This window comes from Lepus europaeus, chromosome 3 (assembly GCF_033115175.1).
Source record: "Lepus europaeus isolate LE1 chromosome 3, mLepTim1.pri, whole genome shotgun sequence".
Classification (NCBI taxonomy): domain Eukaryota; kingdom Metazoa; phylum Chordata; class Mammalia; order Lagomorpha; family Leporidae; genus Lepus; species Lepus europaeus.
This window is the reverse complement of record NC_084829.1, coordinates 122329586-122342363: the sequence shown is the minus strand read 5'-3', so window position 1 is coordinate 122342363 and position 12778 is coordinate 122329586. Positions and strand designations below refer to the sequence as shown.

The following is a 12778-nucleotide window of genomic DNA, read 5'->3' as shown; positions in this document are numbered from 1 at the left end:
TTGATGGGCAAAGGGCTGGTGAACCCTTTTCTAGGAAGAAAAGATTTGAGGTTCTGGGAATTTATTTTAAAAATTTAAATATTTAAATATTTAAATCAGTGACACATCAAAAACTGAGAACTCATAACAAGACCAGGATCATTCTATCTGTCCTTGGGATATTCCCTGTGGTGAAAGGGAACAGGCTGGGAAGATGAAGCCCTATTTCTGCAATTTGACGGTTGGATGAGTATCTGCAAATTACTTGACCTCTGTAAGCCTTTGAGTCTCTCACCTGCAAGATGGGAGACAAATACCACTTACTTTATACAATAATGGAATAATCCAACTTAGCAATTTACCAGTAGTTAGACTATAATAATTAACCCACAAACATTCATGCTTTTTATTACATTTTTTTCTTTTTGCTCTCAAGTTTAAACTGTATTGTTGACTTCATAGTAAATTCAATAAAGATGAAATCATTAATAGAAAATAGAGAGATGTTCCCTTTTCTTCAAAGCTTAATTTAGTTCACCACCAAGAAAAGATAAGTGATTTATTTCAGAATAAGGAAATACAAATGACTTAACATTAACCTAAAGTGACTGAAATAAAGCATACAACATCAGGAAACACAATAATTGAAGGAATCACAAAATTAATGAAGGTGATATTTGCTATGATTGAGCATAGAAAGATTATCACCCAATTTTTTTTTTTCCAGACAGAGTTAGTGCGAAAGAGAGACAGAGAGAGTTATAGACAGTGAGAGAGAGAGAGAGAGAGAGAGAGAGAGAGAGAAAAGTCTTCCTTCTGTTGGCTCACTCCCCTAATGGCCACTACAGCCGGTGCTGCGCCCATCTGAAACCAGGAGCCAGGTACTTCTTCCCAGTCTCCCATGCGTGTGCGGGGACCCAAGTACTTGGGCCATCCTCTGCTGGAAGAGGAGCAACCAGGACTGGTATGTGGTGCCCCAACTGGGACTAGAACCTGGGGTGCTGGCACCGCAGATGGAGGATTAGCCAAGTGAGCCACGGCGCTGGCCACCACCCAATTTTTTAAAAAAGGTTTCTAAAGTAAATTATAAATGTAAAATCTATGTGAAATTGAATGCTTACTTCTAGATCTAGAAACAAAATATGAATCAATTTAATCTAGAACTAAAGACACAAAAGAGGGAGCATTTGGTCCTTCTTTAATTATTATTTTCTTTACTCATTAACTTATTCAGCAAGATTTATTGAACATATACCACATATTAGATATTACACCAAATACTGGCACTCTGTAATCAATAAATAGTTTTTGTCTTAAGGAAGCTCAAACTCTAAAGGCAGGGTTATACTTCATATAGTATATACCTCATATAGTATATACTTCATATACTATTTGGGATCATAGAAAACACTAAAAATAGGATATGATCTAACCAATTAAGTGAAATGTGTTACCTAAAATGATAATATATGTACAAAAAGTGTTAAAGTGCAATAATAGCGCTAACAGCACTTTTTACAGATTGTGTGTTCAAGTATTATAGGAAGTAGGGTGCGAATGACTATGTAATTCTCTGTTAAATAAAGTACCTCACTTAAACAAATGAGGCCTATTTTTTCTCATTACAATTTCAAAAAGTTGAAACCTTTTAAGCTAAAATTTGAATAAAGATAGCTAACTATGTCCCTGTTATATGGTCTATTCTTGATAAGCAGCCAACTATGAAATCAGGCCTTTTTCTGTTTGAAACAGGAGTGACCATATGTAGAACTCTTCCATGAAACAAAACATTAATTCTATGCCTGTAAGGGGAGAACTATAAAGTCTTCGAAAGACTGGTTAAGTAAATGGATGGACTGACAACATGAGAACATTGTCAACTCACATTGGTCAGGATGGAACCAAAAGTAATAATTGAATAGTGTTTTTAAAACTGTATATTCTTTACTAATATGTTCAAATGTAGGATATCTGTACAAAAGGAATTATGCTATGACAACAACACGAAATATTTAATTTTAGTGATTATGTATATTATTATACTGAACATAAGCTGATTTAATTTATTTGATAGTATTAATAGTCATAGAGGTAATGATAAAACATTGTATCATTTTAAAACTATTAAGTTAACCACCAGATGGAGCTCTATGAACTGGACGTATGATAGTCAAAAATAGAAAACTGGTTGGATTAGAAAAAATATTATACTTATTTTTGGAGAAGCTTTTAATTTCCTTATCTGCAATATTGGAGAACTCAGGACTCACAAGATATTAGCTCTTATTAAAACCATGATGTCAGATTTCTTTATTAGTATGAAATATTTTAGCAAACTGAATTTTAAATTGGAGTAATTTTATTTGTTAATTTATAATCAATAAAGATATGTGTTCCATTAATATTTTGATAAAATTGTGTAACTGTATCTGAAATTGAAAACAGACTAGGAACATCTATGAAACTTGCCATAATCCATTTACTATTTATTATTAATTCAAACGCTTATTTTTCCATGTTTGTGTGTGTGTGTGTGTCTGTATGTTTTCCCCCAGAATCTGAAACTAAAAAAGATGAAAAGACAACCAAACCAGGTAAGGATACTCTAAGATGGTTCTTTAAATAAATGTCTTAGTTGATCTGAACATGGCAGATTTTATACTAAATGCTAATTCAAGCCTTGAGAAATGTAAAACAGTAAGAGAAAAAAAAAAAACAAAAAAAACCTTGATATACTCTCCCCAAATACTTTTTTGGAAAACACTTTTCATTTCAGAACAGTTTAAAATTTACAAAATAAAAGCTGTATAGTGGTACAGAGTTTCCATATAAATTTAAACCCAGATTCACCTATTATTAAGATCTCATGTAAGTATAATATCCTCACGATCAGTGAACTACAACCATCTTCCCTCACTTTGTAAAATCCAAATCCCCTCTATTTCTCTCTCTTCTCTAAGCCTCTGAAATCGGAGATGACCCCCTAAAATTTATACAAATATGTGGCCCTTTAGAGTTCCCCAGGAGCGCTATCTGGGGTGCCACATATGCTACCGGAATTCAGCGTGCCACATGATTTCACCATATGCTTATTAATAAATCTCCAAGATTAATAAGCCCAAAAGGGTTCTTACCTAACATTTAAAGAATTCTGAATACTGGCACAGATAAACGAAGCAGCATGGAACATTTTAGGCTTTTATTTAGTGAGAAAGATGAATAGGAGGGTGAGAGCTTTATTTAAGAGAGAGAGGTAAATCTGGGTTCATACCGAGCACCAGGAACCAGCCACATGGAGGAGCATCTAAGCCAGGAAGCCTAGGGCAGGTGGCCTGATGGCCATGGGCCCTGGAGGCGCAGGGCTACAGCAAGCCCCTTCTGGCATGAGGCCAGGGAAAAAAACAAGGGCCAAGGGCTGGGAAACAGGGTGTCCCAGGCTTTTAACCCATTTCCAAAGGGGAGTGGTTAATTAACCTGATTGGCTGGTGGGAGCCCAGGTGTGGCCAGGTGGGGCATAAGGTCACACAGGGGCATGGTGAAGGTATCAGGTAGGGTGTGAGGTCACACAGGGGCGTAGCGAAGACGTGGTCTTCTAGCTCACAAACCTAATGGATTTTAACCTGTATGCCTGCCTACTCCATCTCTAGTAATCAACATTCTGTGTTTAGATTCAGTTTCTTTTTTGTTTGCTTTTTGGAGTTTTTGGCTCCCACATATGAGGGAGAGCATATATGCTATATCTATAAACACACACACATACACACACACATACACACAGAGTCATATATGAAATATAGTGTTTATATATATATATATATGCATATATTTCTTTTTTCATTCATTTGATGAAGTATTACTTGGTTAATTCCTTATCTTTTTAGGATACATACTCAGTACTGGGATTACTAGCACATTTGGCAGTTCTATTTCTACTTTTTAAAGAAATCTCCACACTATTTTAATAGTGGCTCTGTGTTAATTTACTTTCCTATCAATGGTGTATAAGAATTCCCTTTTATTTGGGGCAATAAAGCCAGTAAAGCCACCGAGCTGGCATCTCTTATGGGTGCTGGTTCAGGTCCAGGCTGCTCCTCTTCAGATCCACATCCCTGCTAATGCATCTGGGAAAGCAGCTGAATATGGCCCAAGTGCTTGGGCCTCTGCACCCATGTGGGAGACCTAAATGAAGCTATTGACTCCTTGCTTTGTTCTGGCCCAGCCCTGGCCATTTCAGTCATCTGGGGAGTAAACCAGCAGATGGAAGACTTCTCTACTTGTTTGCCCTCTGCCTCTGCCTCTGCCTCTCTGTGTGTGTAATTCTGACTTTCAGATGAATAAATATATCTTTTAAAAAATTTCCTTTTTCCATATCCTCATCAGCATTTCTTACCCTCTTTTTTGGATAATATTCATTCAAACAGGGCTGAATTAACACTTAATTGTGGTTTTGATTTGCATTTCCTTGCTGCTTAGTGACTGAGCATTTGTTTTACAGATTTATTTATATTTTTGAAAGTCAGTATGAGAGAGAGGGACAGACACAGAGATTGAGATGTCTTTCATCTGCTGGTTGAGTCCCCAAATTGCTGCAACAACCAGGGCTCTGGCAGACCAAAGCTAGTAGCCAGGAACTTCATCTGGGTCTCCCACGTGGGTAGCAGGGGCCCAAACATTTGGGCCATCTTCTGCTGCTTTTTTCAGGCTTTTAGCAAGGATCTGCATCAGAAGTGGAGCAGCTAGAACATGAACTAGCACACATAAGTGATGCAGGCATCACAGGCAGTGGCTTTACCACCTATGCCATTATGTTGGCTGTAAGCATTTTTAAAAATATACTTGTTGAGCATTGTATTTCTTCTTTTGGGAACTGTCTTTTCAGGTCATTTGCCCATGTCTTAAATGAACTGGCTTGTTTTTGCTTTTGTTGATTTTCTTTCTTTTTTTTTTTTTTTGAGTTCCTGGTTTATTCAAAAAATTAAGCCTTTGTCAGAGAAGTAACTTTTAAATAATTTTCTCCCACTGCTTCAGAAGTTTCTTCCCTCTATTGTTTTACAGAAGTTTCTGAGTTTGATATAATCCCTTTTGTCTAGTTCTGTGTTCATTACCAGTGCTTTTGTGATCTTAGCCAGAAATCATTGTCCAAAGTAATGTCTTGAAGCAATTCCCCTAAATTTTCTTCTGGTGACTTCATAATTTCTGGTCTTTCATTTAGGTCTTTGATACATTTTGAGTTGATTTTTGTTCAAAGTGAGAAGTAGGGATGCAAATTCATTCTTCTACTTATATATGTATGCATATTATGTATGTATGTATGTATGCATCATTTATTGAAAAGACTATCTTTTCTCCAATGTATATTGTGGGTACCTTTGTCAAATATCAATCGGATGCATTTACACAGATGAAAAGTAATTGGCAATAAAATAGACACTAAAATTAAAATAGACTGCATGTTTTCTGGTAGTATATATTTTTAAAGATTTATTTATTCACTTGAAAGCCAGAGTTACACAGAGAGAGAAGGATAGGCAGAGAAGGAGAGAGAGAGGGAGAGGTCTTCCATCCACTGGTTCTCTCCACAATTGGCCACAAGGGCTGGAACTGCACTGATCTGAAGCCAGGAGCCAGGAGCTTCTTCCTGGTCGCCCTCGCGTGTGCAGGGACCCAATGATTTGGGCCACCATCTACTGCTTTCCCAGGCCATAGCAGAGAGCTGGATTGGAAGTGGAGCAGCTGGGACTCGAACCAGCGCCCATATGGGATGCCGGCACTGCAGGTGGCGGCTTTACCTGCTAAGCCACAAAACTGCTCCCTGGTAGTATATTTTGGATAAGCACACTAAAGCAATGGAATGATGATCCCATACTGCTCCTTATAAATCTATTGGGCAATTGAACAAGGTTTACAAAATACAATGGGAGGAATTTGAAATTCAGAAGCCCTAATCAGAACATGAAAAATTTATAAAACTTATTCTTATGACCAAGTAAGCCTTTAACGTACATTCAACCAATTTTGTTCTCAAAATCAGTAGTTTTATATGGTTTAGCATAGTTGATTCAACCCATTTTTCTCCTACTAGTTAAGTACAAAAATATTCTTTAGGGAGAAAATCCGTTACTTTATTGCCTGTTAATTTTCAAAAACTTGTAAAATAAGATATCTCTGCCTTTTAAAAGGGAAAGAGAGAGAGAAAGACAAAGATTGAGATCTTTCAGTTGCTGGTTCACTGCCCAAATGGCCACATAGTCAGGGCTGCACTTAGCCAAACTCAAGAGCCAGGAACTTAATCTGTGTCTCTCCCTCGGGTGACTGAGGCCCAAATATGTGCGTCATCCTCCGACGCTTCCCCAGGCACATTAGCAGGAATGTGATTTGGTATAAGAGAAGGTGAGATTTGAACCATCACCAAGATGTTGATCAGCGTCCCAAGAGGCAGTTTGTCTCACTCTGGAGCAATGCCAGCTCAATACTCTAAAAATACACTTTCTAAAAGTAGATTTCCATGTGAAAAATCTAAGAAATTAGGTGATAAAAGTTGGGAGGTAAAAAGGGCAGAAAAAAAGGAAACTATAATCCCTGAAGAAAATCCCAGTTAATTACAATCTTGTTAACCCTAGTATTTTATATCTATATAAGCAGACTTATATGTCTACATCTACCTATACAAAAAAAAATATAACTATACTTATGTTTCTCTGTACAGTGAAAATGCATTATTCATATTATTGCTCTTAAAGTATTTGCATATATTCATTTACACAAATTTTAATCTGCACTTAAGTAGTCATGGTAATTCACCTTTCTGTGTGTATGTTAAATGTTAACCAGGATTATTGTCATTTGCATTTATTTATTTAAAAGGCAGAGAGAGAAAAGGAAGGAGGAGAGAGAGTGTGTGAGACAGAGAGAAATATATTCCATCTGCTGGTTCACTCCCCAACTGGTCACAGCAGCCACGTCTGGGTTAGGCTGATGCCAGAAACCAAGAAATCTATTAGGGTCTCCCACTTGGGTAACAGGGCCCAAGTACTTTGGCCCTCTTCCACTGCTTTCCCTGGAGCATTAGCAAGAAGTTGGATCAGATATAGAGTAGCCAGGGCTCCAAATAGCATTAGATATGGGGTGCTGTTATTGCAAACAGTGGATTAAACCATTGTACTACAACACCAGCCCCCAACTCTTTATTTTTGATAATTAAACACAAGAGTTTTAAATGACTTTACAAATTATGAGACTCTGTTCTCTGGGAGATCAATAGGAAAATTAATAATTGTAAACTGTAGAAGAAATATATAATGGGGATAGATTACATGTTGAGTATTTATATCAAAAATTATCATTAAATATTAAGTATACCTACAGAAGGAAAAACTGCACATAAAACTGTCCTACTATTGTTGGCACCCTACCTGTGTCTATGAAAGCTTACTAATCCAATAGAAGGTGCTTTCTGTTGGCTCTTCCTGTAAGCATAATATTGTATTTTACTATTGACACAAATTAGGTAAAGCAACATATGCACTATAAGTTTCCTATTCTTAGTTTACATTAAATATTTATATCTGAGTATTTGTCTGTTGATAGAAATTGGCTTTACTGTTGTATCTTATAAATTATAATCAACCATCAGTATATCAAAAGCGTTTTTAATGCTAATACCACTGCCACATGCTCAGGATTATGCTTAGGAATACAGAGTTCACAAATATTAGTAAGGTATTATTTCCATTTCCAAGGTTCATATTCATGGAAATACACATGAACTATTGAATGGTGGCTATTTAGCCATTATATTATTGAGGTGTGCTCTCAGAGGTAGGGAGAGGAGGCACTCCTACAGTGTATAGCAATCTATGAGAGCTTCATGGTGATAAAGCATTTAAATCAGGATTTTAAGAATACAGACGAGCAGCTGAGAGTTATAAAGTGTGGTGTAAACAATGCTAGCTTTATCATATGATGATATGAATTTGGTTCTTCATCACTAGCTAGAGTTGCGACTGAAATTACTTAATATTTTTGCACCTCAATTTCCTTATTTACTGAATGAAGACCATCAGATTTACCAAAAAATGTTATCACGTGAAATAAGAGGTCATGCTTAGTAATTCATTGAGTTTCAATAAATGGTTCTGTGTTTAGAAGGTGGCCTAGAGCCCGCGTTGAGTACAGCAGTCATATGAGAAATTGAAGAAAATTGTAGCAGAAGGATTCAGCCGTACGAGAGGAGCCTTGAAATCCTGGGATGGGCTTAGAAGGTCAAAGTGTAATTTAGATTCTTGAGAACATGAATGATAATAACATGGTATCATTAGTCTTACAATGACATACAGAGTGAAATCTTATAAAAGAATTTAAAATCAGAGATCTAAATCAAAAATCTTTTTATAATTATTATAAAATAAAAATGAGAGCAATATAAAGATGGTATGGACAGAGAGTAAAGACATTAGAAATTCAGATACAACTAATTAACTGTTTACTTTCAAAACTTCATATAGCCATGACTAATATTAATTGTGGAATTATTTTTAAATTTTAAAAATCATTCGCCCATGAAGCTCTTTGAAAATACTAATGATGTTATGTCATATATTGCTTCAGGGATGTGACTGCATATGCTTGAAAAACACAATTATTCTGCCTGTACTTTGTTATAACTGCTTTTGTAGTTGTCAAGCAGCTTCACAAGAAAAACTTGATCTGATAACATGAGCTATATATAACTCCCAGGTCTCAAACGTGAGAGGTTGGAGAAAGTAATCAAGTGTGGAAGTTGCAAAGGGAATCTGGGCATCCACATAGAGATGTTCTGCAGACACTTGCAAATTAGAGAAGTCCATTTTGACCTCCCAATTCTGTTTTTTTGTTTTTGATTTTTTATTTATTTATTTATTTACTTGAAAGTCTGAATTAGAGAGGCAGAGGCAGAGGGAGAGAGAAAATCTTCCTTCTGCTGGTTCATCCCCCCAAATGGCTGCAACAACCAGAGCTGGACAGTCTGGGCCAGGAGCCAGGAGCTTCTTCCAGGTCTCTCACATTGGCACAGAGACCCAAGGACTTGGGCCATCTTCTACTGTTTCTCAGGCCATAGCAGAGAGCTGGATTGGAAGTGGAGTTGCCCATATGGGATGCTGGCACTGTAGGCAGAGGCTTTCAGTTATAAGGACTTGAATTAAGTCATTTTCATTTAAAAACTATAATTTTAATAGTTCAGCTAAGCACTGAGCAATATAAAGATGGTATGGACAGAGAGTAAAGACATTAGAAATTCAGATACAACTAATTAACTGTTTACTTTCAAAACTTCATATAGCCATGACTAATATTAATTGTGGAATTATTTTTAAATTTTAAAAATCATTCACCCATGAAGCTCTTTGAAAATACTAATGATGTTAGCATTATTAATTAATATTAAATAATGTTATTAATAAGAGTTTAAATTGGTAATATCAACATTGGCGTTAAGAAGAAATATTTTACACTGTTAGGTTATTTTTTGAACTTTGACAGTGTATTCTGTAAGAAGTTTATATTATATTAATTATTGATACATGAAAACTTGTACAGGATAATTAAGTTTGAAGTTCATCACATATGTATATGAGAACATTAGGAATGTCTCATGATTAAAAAAGAACTTTTTTCACCTGATATTTCTTAAATTTATTTTATCATAATACATTTTTGTATTTAAATAGGAGTGTTCAGGTAAACACACTGCAAAAAAGTGGCACGCCTGTATTTAAGCAGTTTGAGGAAGCTACCAGTAGGAAGAGCAAAGAAATTAGAATTTGTGAAAAATTTCTGACAACATATGTCAAGAAAAAATTATAAATCAGAATGATTAAAAACAATGTTGAAATTGTGTTTCATAACAATGAAGATATGTTAATATATAATAAATTCATATTCAGAAATTATGATTTCAAAATTTAGTATTACATTTTATTTTTTCTTAAAATAAGAGGAAAGTATATTTAATTGAATATTCTTGAAAGAATAGTGATGGTCATTTTCTTCCTGATTAAAAACAAAAAAAAGCATTTTTTTAATCAATAATTTCTAGTAAGTAAGTATGTGATAAATACTACATAAATATTCCTTAAAGGTAGTCATGTAAATCTATTTATGAACCAACAGCTAAACAATCGGAATTTGTCTTAAGCACATATTTAATTTGGAAAGTTATGATGATTTTAATCCTGTTAGAACAAAGATATTTGTTTAGTATATATGGAGCCAAATCCTGAAAATTAAGAAAGCAACTAATTCTGGTGGAATAATTAATTGCTTAATCAAGATGGTTCATTCATATACATGTATAATATGATCCCATAAAGTAAAATACTGACTAGCATTTTAGTTTAATTATTTTTCCAAGATTATAGGTGAGAAAATAGATTCATAATGTTCAAGTGGATCACCATGCTACAAAGTTTATAGATATGATGTCCTGGCTTTTTCAACATACTAGTGACCTCATTCACATAATTAGCCTGATTACTAAGGTAGTGAGAGAGATTTCCAGTTTTACAACTTGTCATCTTTTACTTCCAGGTAACCTGAAGAATAGTGTTCTTTTCTTTTGCCTGCATACCCTGGATATTATTTTAATGCCAAACATAGAACTATAAAAACACAGAATAAGATTGAGGAAAAGGGAGGGAAACAAAGAAAGATTGGATTATGGACTGTTTTGAATCAGAAGCCTTAAATAAAGCTTAGATACAATGTAGACAGTGACAAATCAGTACAGGAGACTCTGCCAAGGCAGGGGTTTTTGTGGGTGTATTTCATGTACTTCCTATACCTGGAATAATTCCCAGCACATAGTAAAAGTTAGATGAATGTCTTTGAATGGACAAATCTGAGTACAATTATGTGGTAAAATGGACCTGGAAGCCTATTTCTGAATCTGTTAATAGAGAAATTGATCTATTTGAGTTTTCTACAAATGTTAAGGTATTTCTGAAGAGAATATCATTATGTCCTTAGAATCATAGCTACAAATCACATTGAATCTGTTAAAAACTAATTGTAAGTTAAAATAAATATATTAAAAAATATTTAGCCAGGTTCCTGGCACAAAAATAGCCAGTTAAGATTTTATGCAAATAACTACACTAGACAAGATTTGAGAATGAAAATCCGGTATCCCTTTCAAAATATGAAAAAATTAATTATTGTTGGCCATTTGCCTTAAAATTTCTTAAAAGTTGTTTCATGTGACTCAAGTGCTGGAATCTTGAAATTTTTTCTAATTAAATTTATATATTGGTTTAGTAGTCAATTCAGTCAATTTAGTGCATTTTCCTTAGTAGGTTCTGAATCAGTCTATAACAAGGGCAGTTTTCTCAGCTGGCTTAAAATTTAAGAGAGGAGGGGCCAGCGCTGTGGCTCACTTGGTTAATCCTCTGCCTGCGGCGCCAGCATCCCATATGGACGCCGGGTTCTAGTTCCGGTTGCTTCTCTTCCAGTCCAGCTCTCTGCTGTGGCCCTGGAGGGCAGTGAAGGATGGTCCAAGTGCTTGGGCCCTTGCACCCACATGGGAGACCAGGAAAAGGCACCTGGCTCTTGGCTTCGGAATGGCAGAGTACACCGGCCATAGCGGCCATTTGGATGGTGAACCAATGGAAGGAAGACCTTTCTCTCTGTCTCTCTCTCTCACTGTCTATGGCTCTACCTGTCAAAGAAAAATAAATAAATAAATAAATAATAATAAAAAATTTAGGAGAGGTGCATTCTATGCGGATCCTAGGGAAATATCCACGTCCTTTCTATTAAAAGGAAAAAAAATGGAGAATAATGTAGCTTCATCAAAAATAATTAAGCTCTATTATGTGAACAATGTGTCACTGGTCATGATGGTTCATCTTGAGTTATATACTCTTCCAAAAGTTACAATTTTTCACTTTTAGGTTCCTTACACTTATTTTCTTCCTTTTGTAGTTTATGGAAATCAAAAAATGATCTTTGTTGTCCCTTAAAATATTTGGATGAAAATCCTCGTTTTTTATTTCAAACCAATCTGAAAACTGATTTAGTATTGTTGTAGTAATGGGATTTGACTTGCAATCTTTCAGTTTGGTAAGGCAAATCGCTATATAGAAGGTTGTATGACTTGCCATCGAAGAACCGGATGGTGAGAGTGCACTCAATTAAAATAAGCATTTTGGATGTTTGTGTGTTTTAGCAGTCACGTCAACTAGACAGCTTTCTGTGTCCATGCTAGTTAGTGAATTGCACTGAAACAACATTAGAAAATGTATAAGAATCGGATCTGGCTGAAGAGCCCATGAGAGTATAGTAGGCATGGAAAGCCAAGATATCATGGAAAAAAAAAAAAAAAGACCTAAATGAATGATCTCTGTGAGTGAGATCCCAGTGGAAAGAACGGGGCCATCAAAGAAGGAGGTACCTTTCTCCGAAGGGAGGAGAGAACTTCCACTTTGACTACGACCCTATCGGAATAAGATCAAAGTCAGCGAACTCTAAAGGCTTCCATAGCCATGGCAACTCATGACTAGAGCCTAGGGAGATTACTGACGCCATGAACAGGAGTGTCAAATTGTTAAGTCAGCAACAGGAGTCACTGTGTACTTACACCCCATGTGGGATCTGTCCTTAACGTGTTTTCTAATGTGAAGTGATGCTATAACTAGTACTGAAACAGTATTTTTTATACTTTGTGTTTCTGTGTGGGTACAAACTGATGAGGTCTTTACTAATTATATACTGAAGTGTTCTTTTGTATATAAAGAGAATTGGAAATGAAAAAAAAAAACAACCT

General features: G+C 35.6%; 1 protein-coding gene across 1 annotated transcript in view; it reads left to right on the top strand.

Moving 5' to 3' along the window:
- The window catches only part of LOC133756651 (triadin-like), a 284878-nt gene that overhangs the window by 147661 nt on the left and 124439 nt on the right, over positions 1-12778 (top strand). The window contains exon 13 of the mRNA XM_062187259.1: positions 2535-2573. Within this exon, the coding sequence (XP_062043243.1) occupies positions 2535-2573 (39 nt within the window). The remainder of the gene's footprint in view (positions 1-2534; positions 2574-12778) is intronic.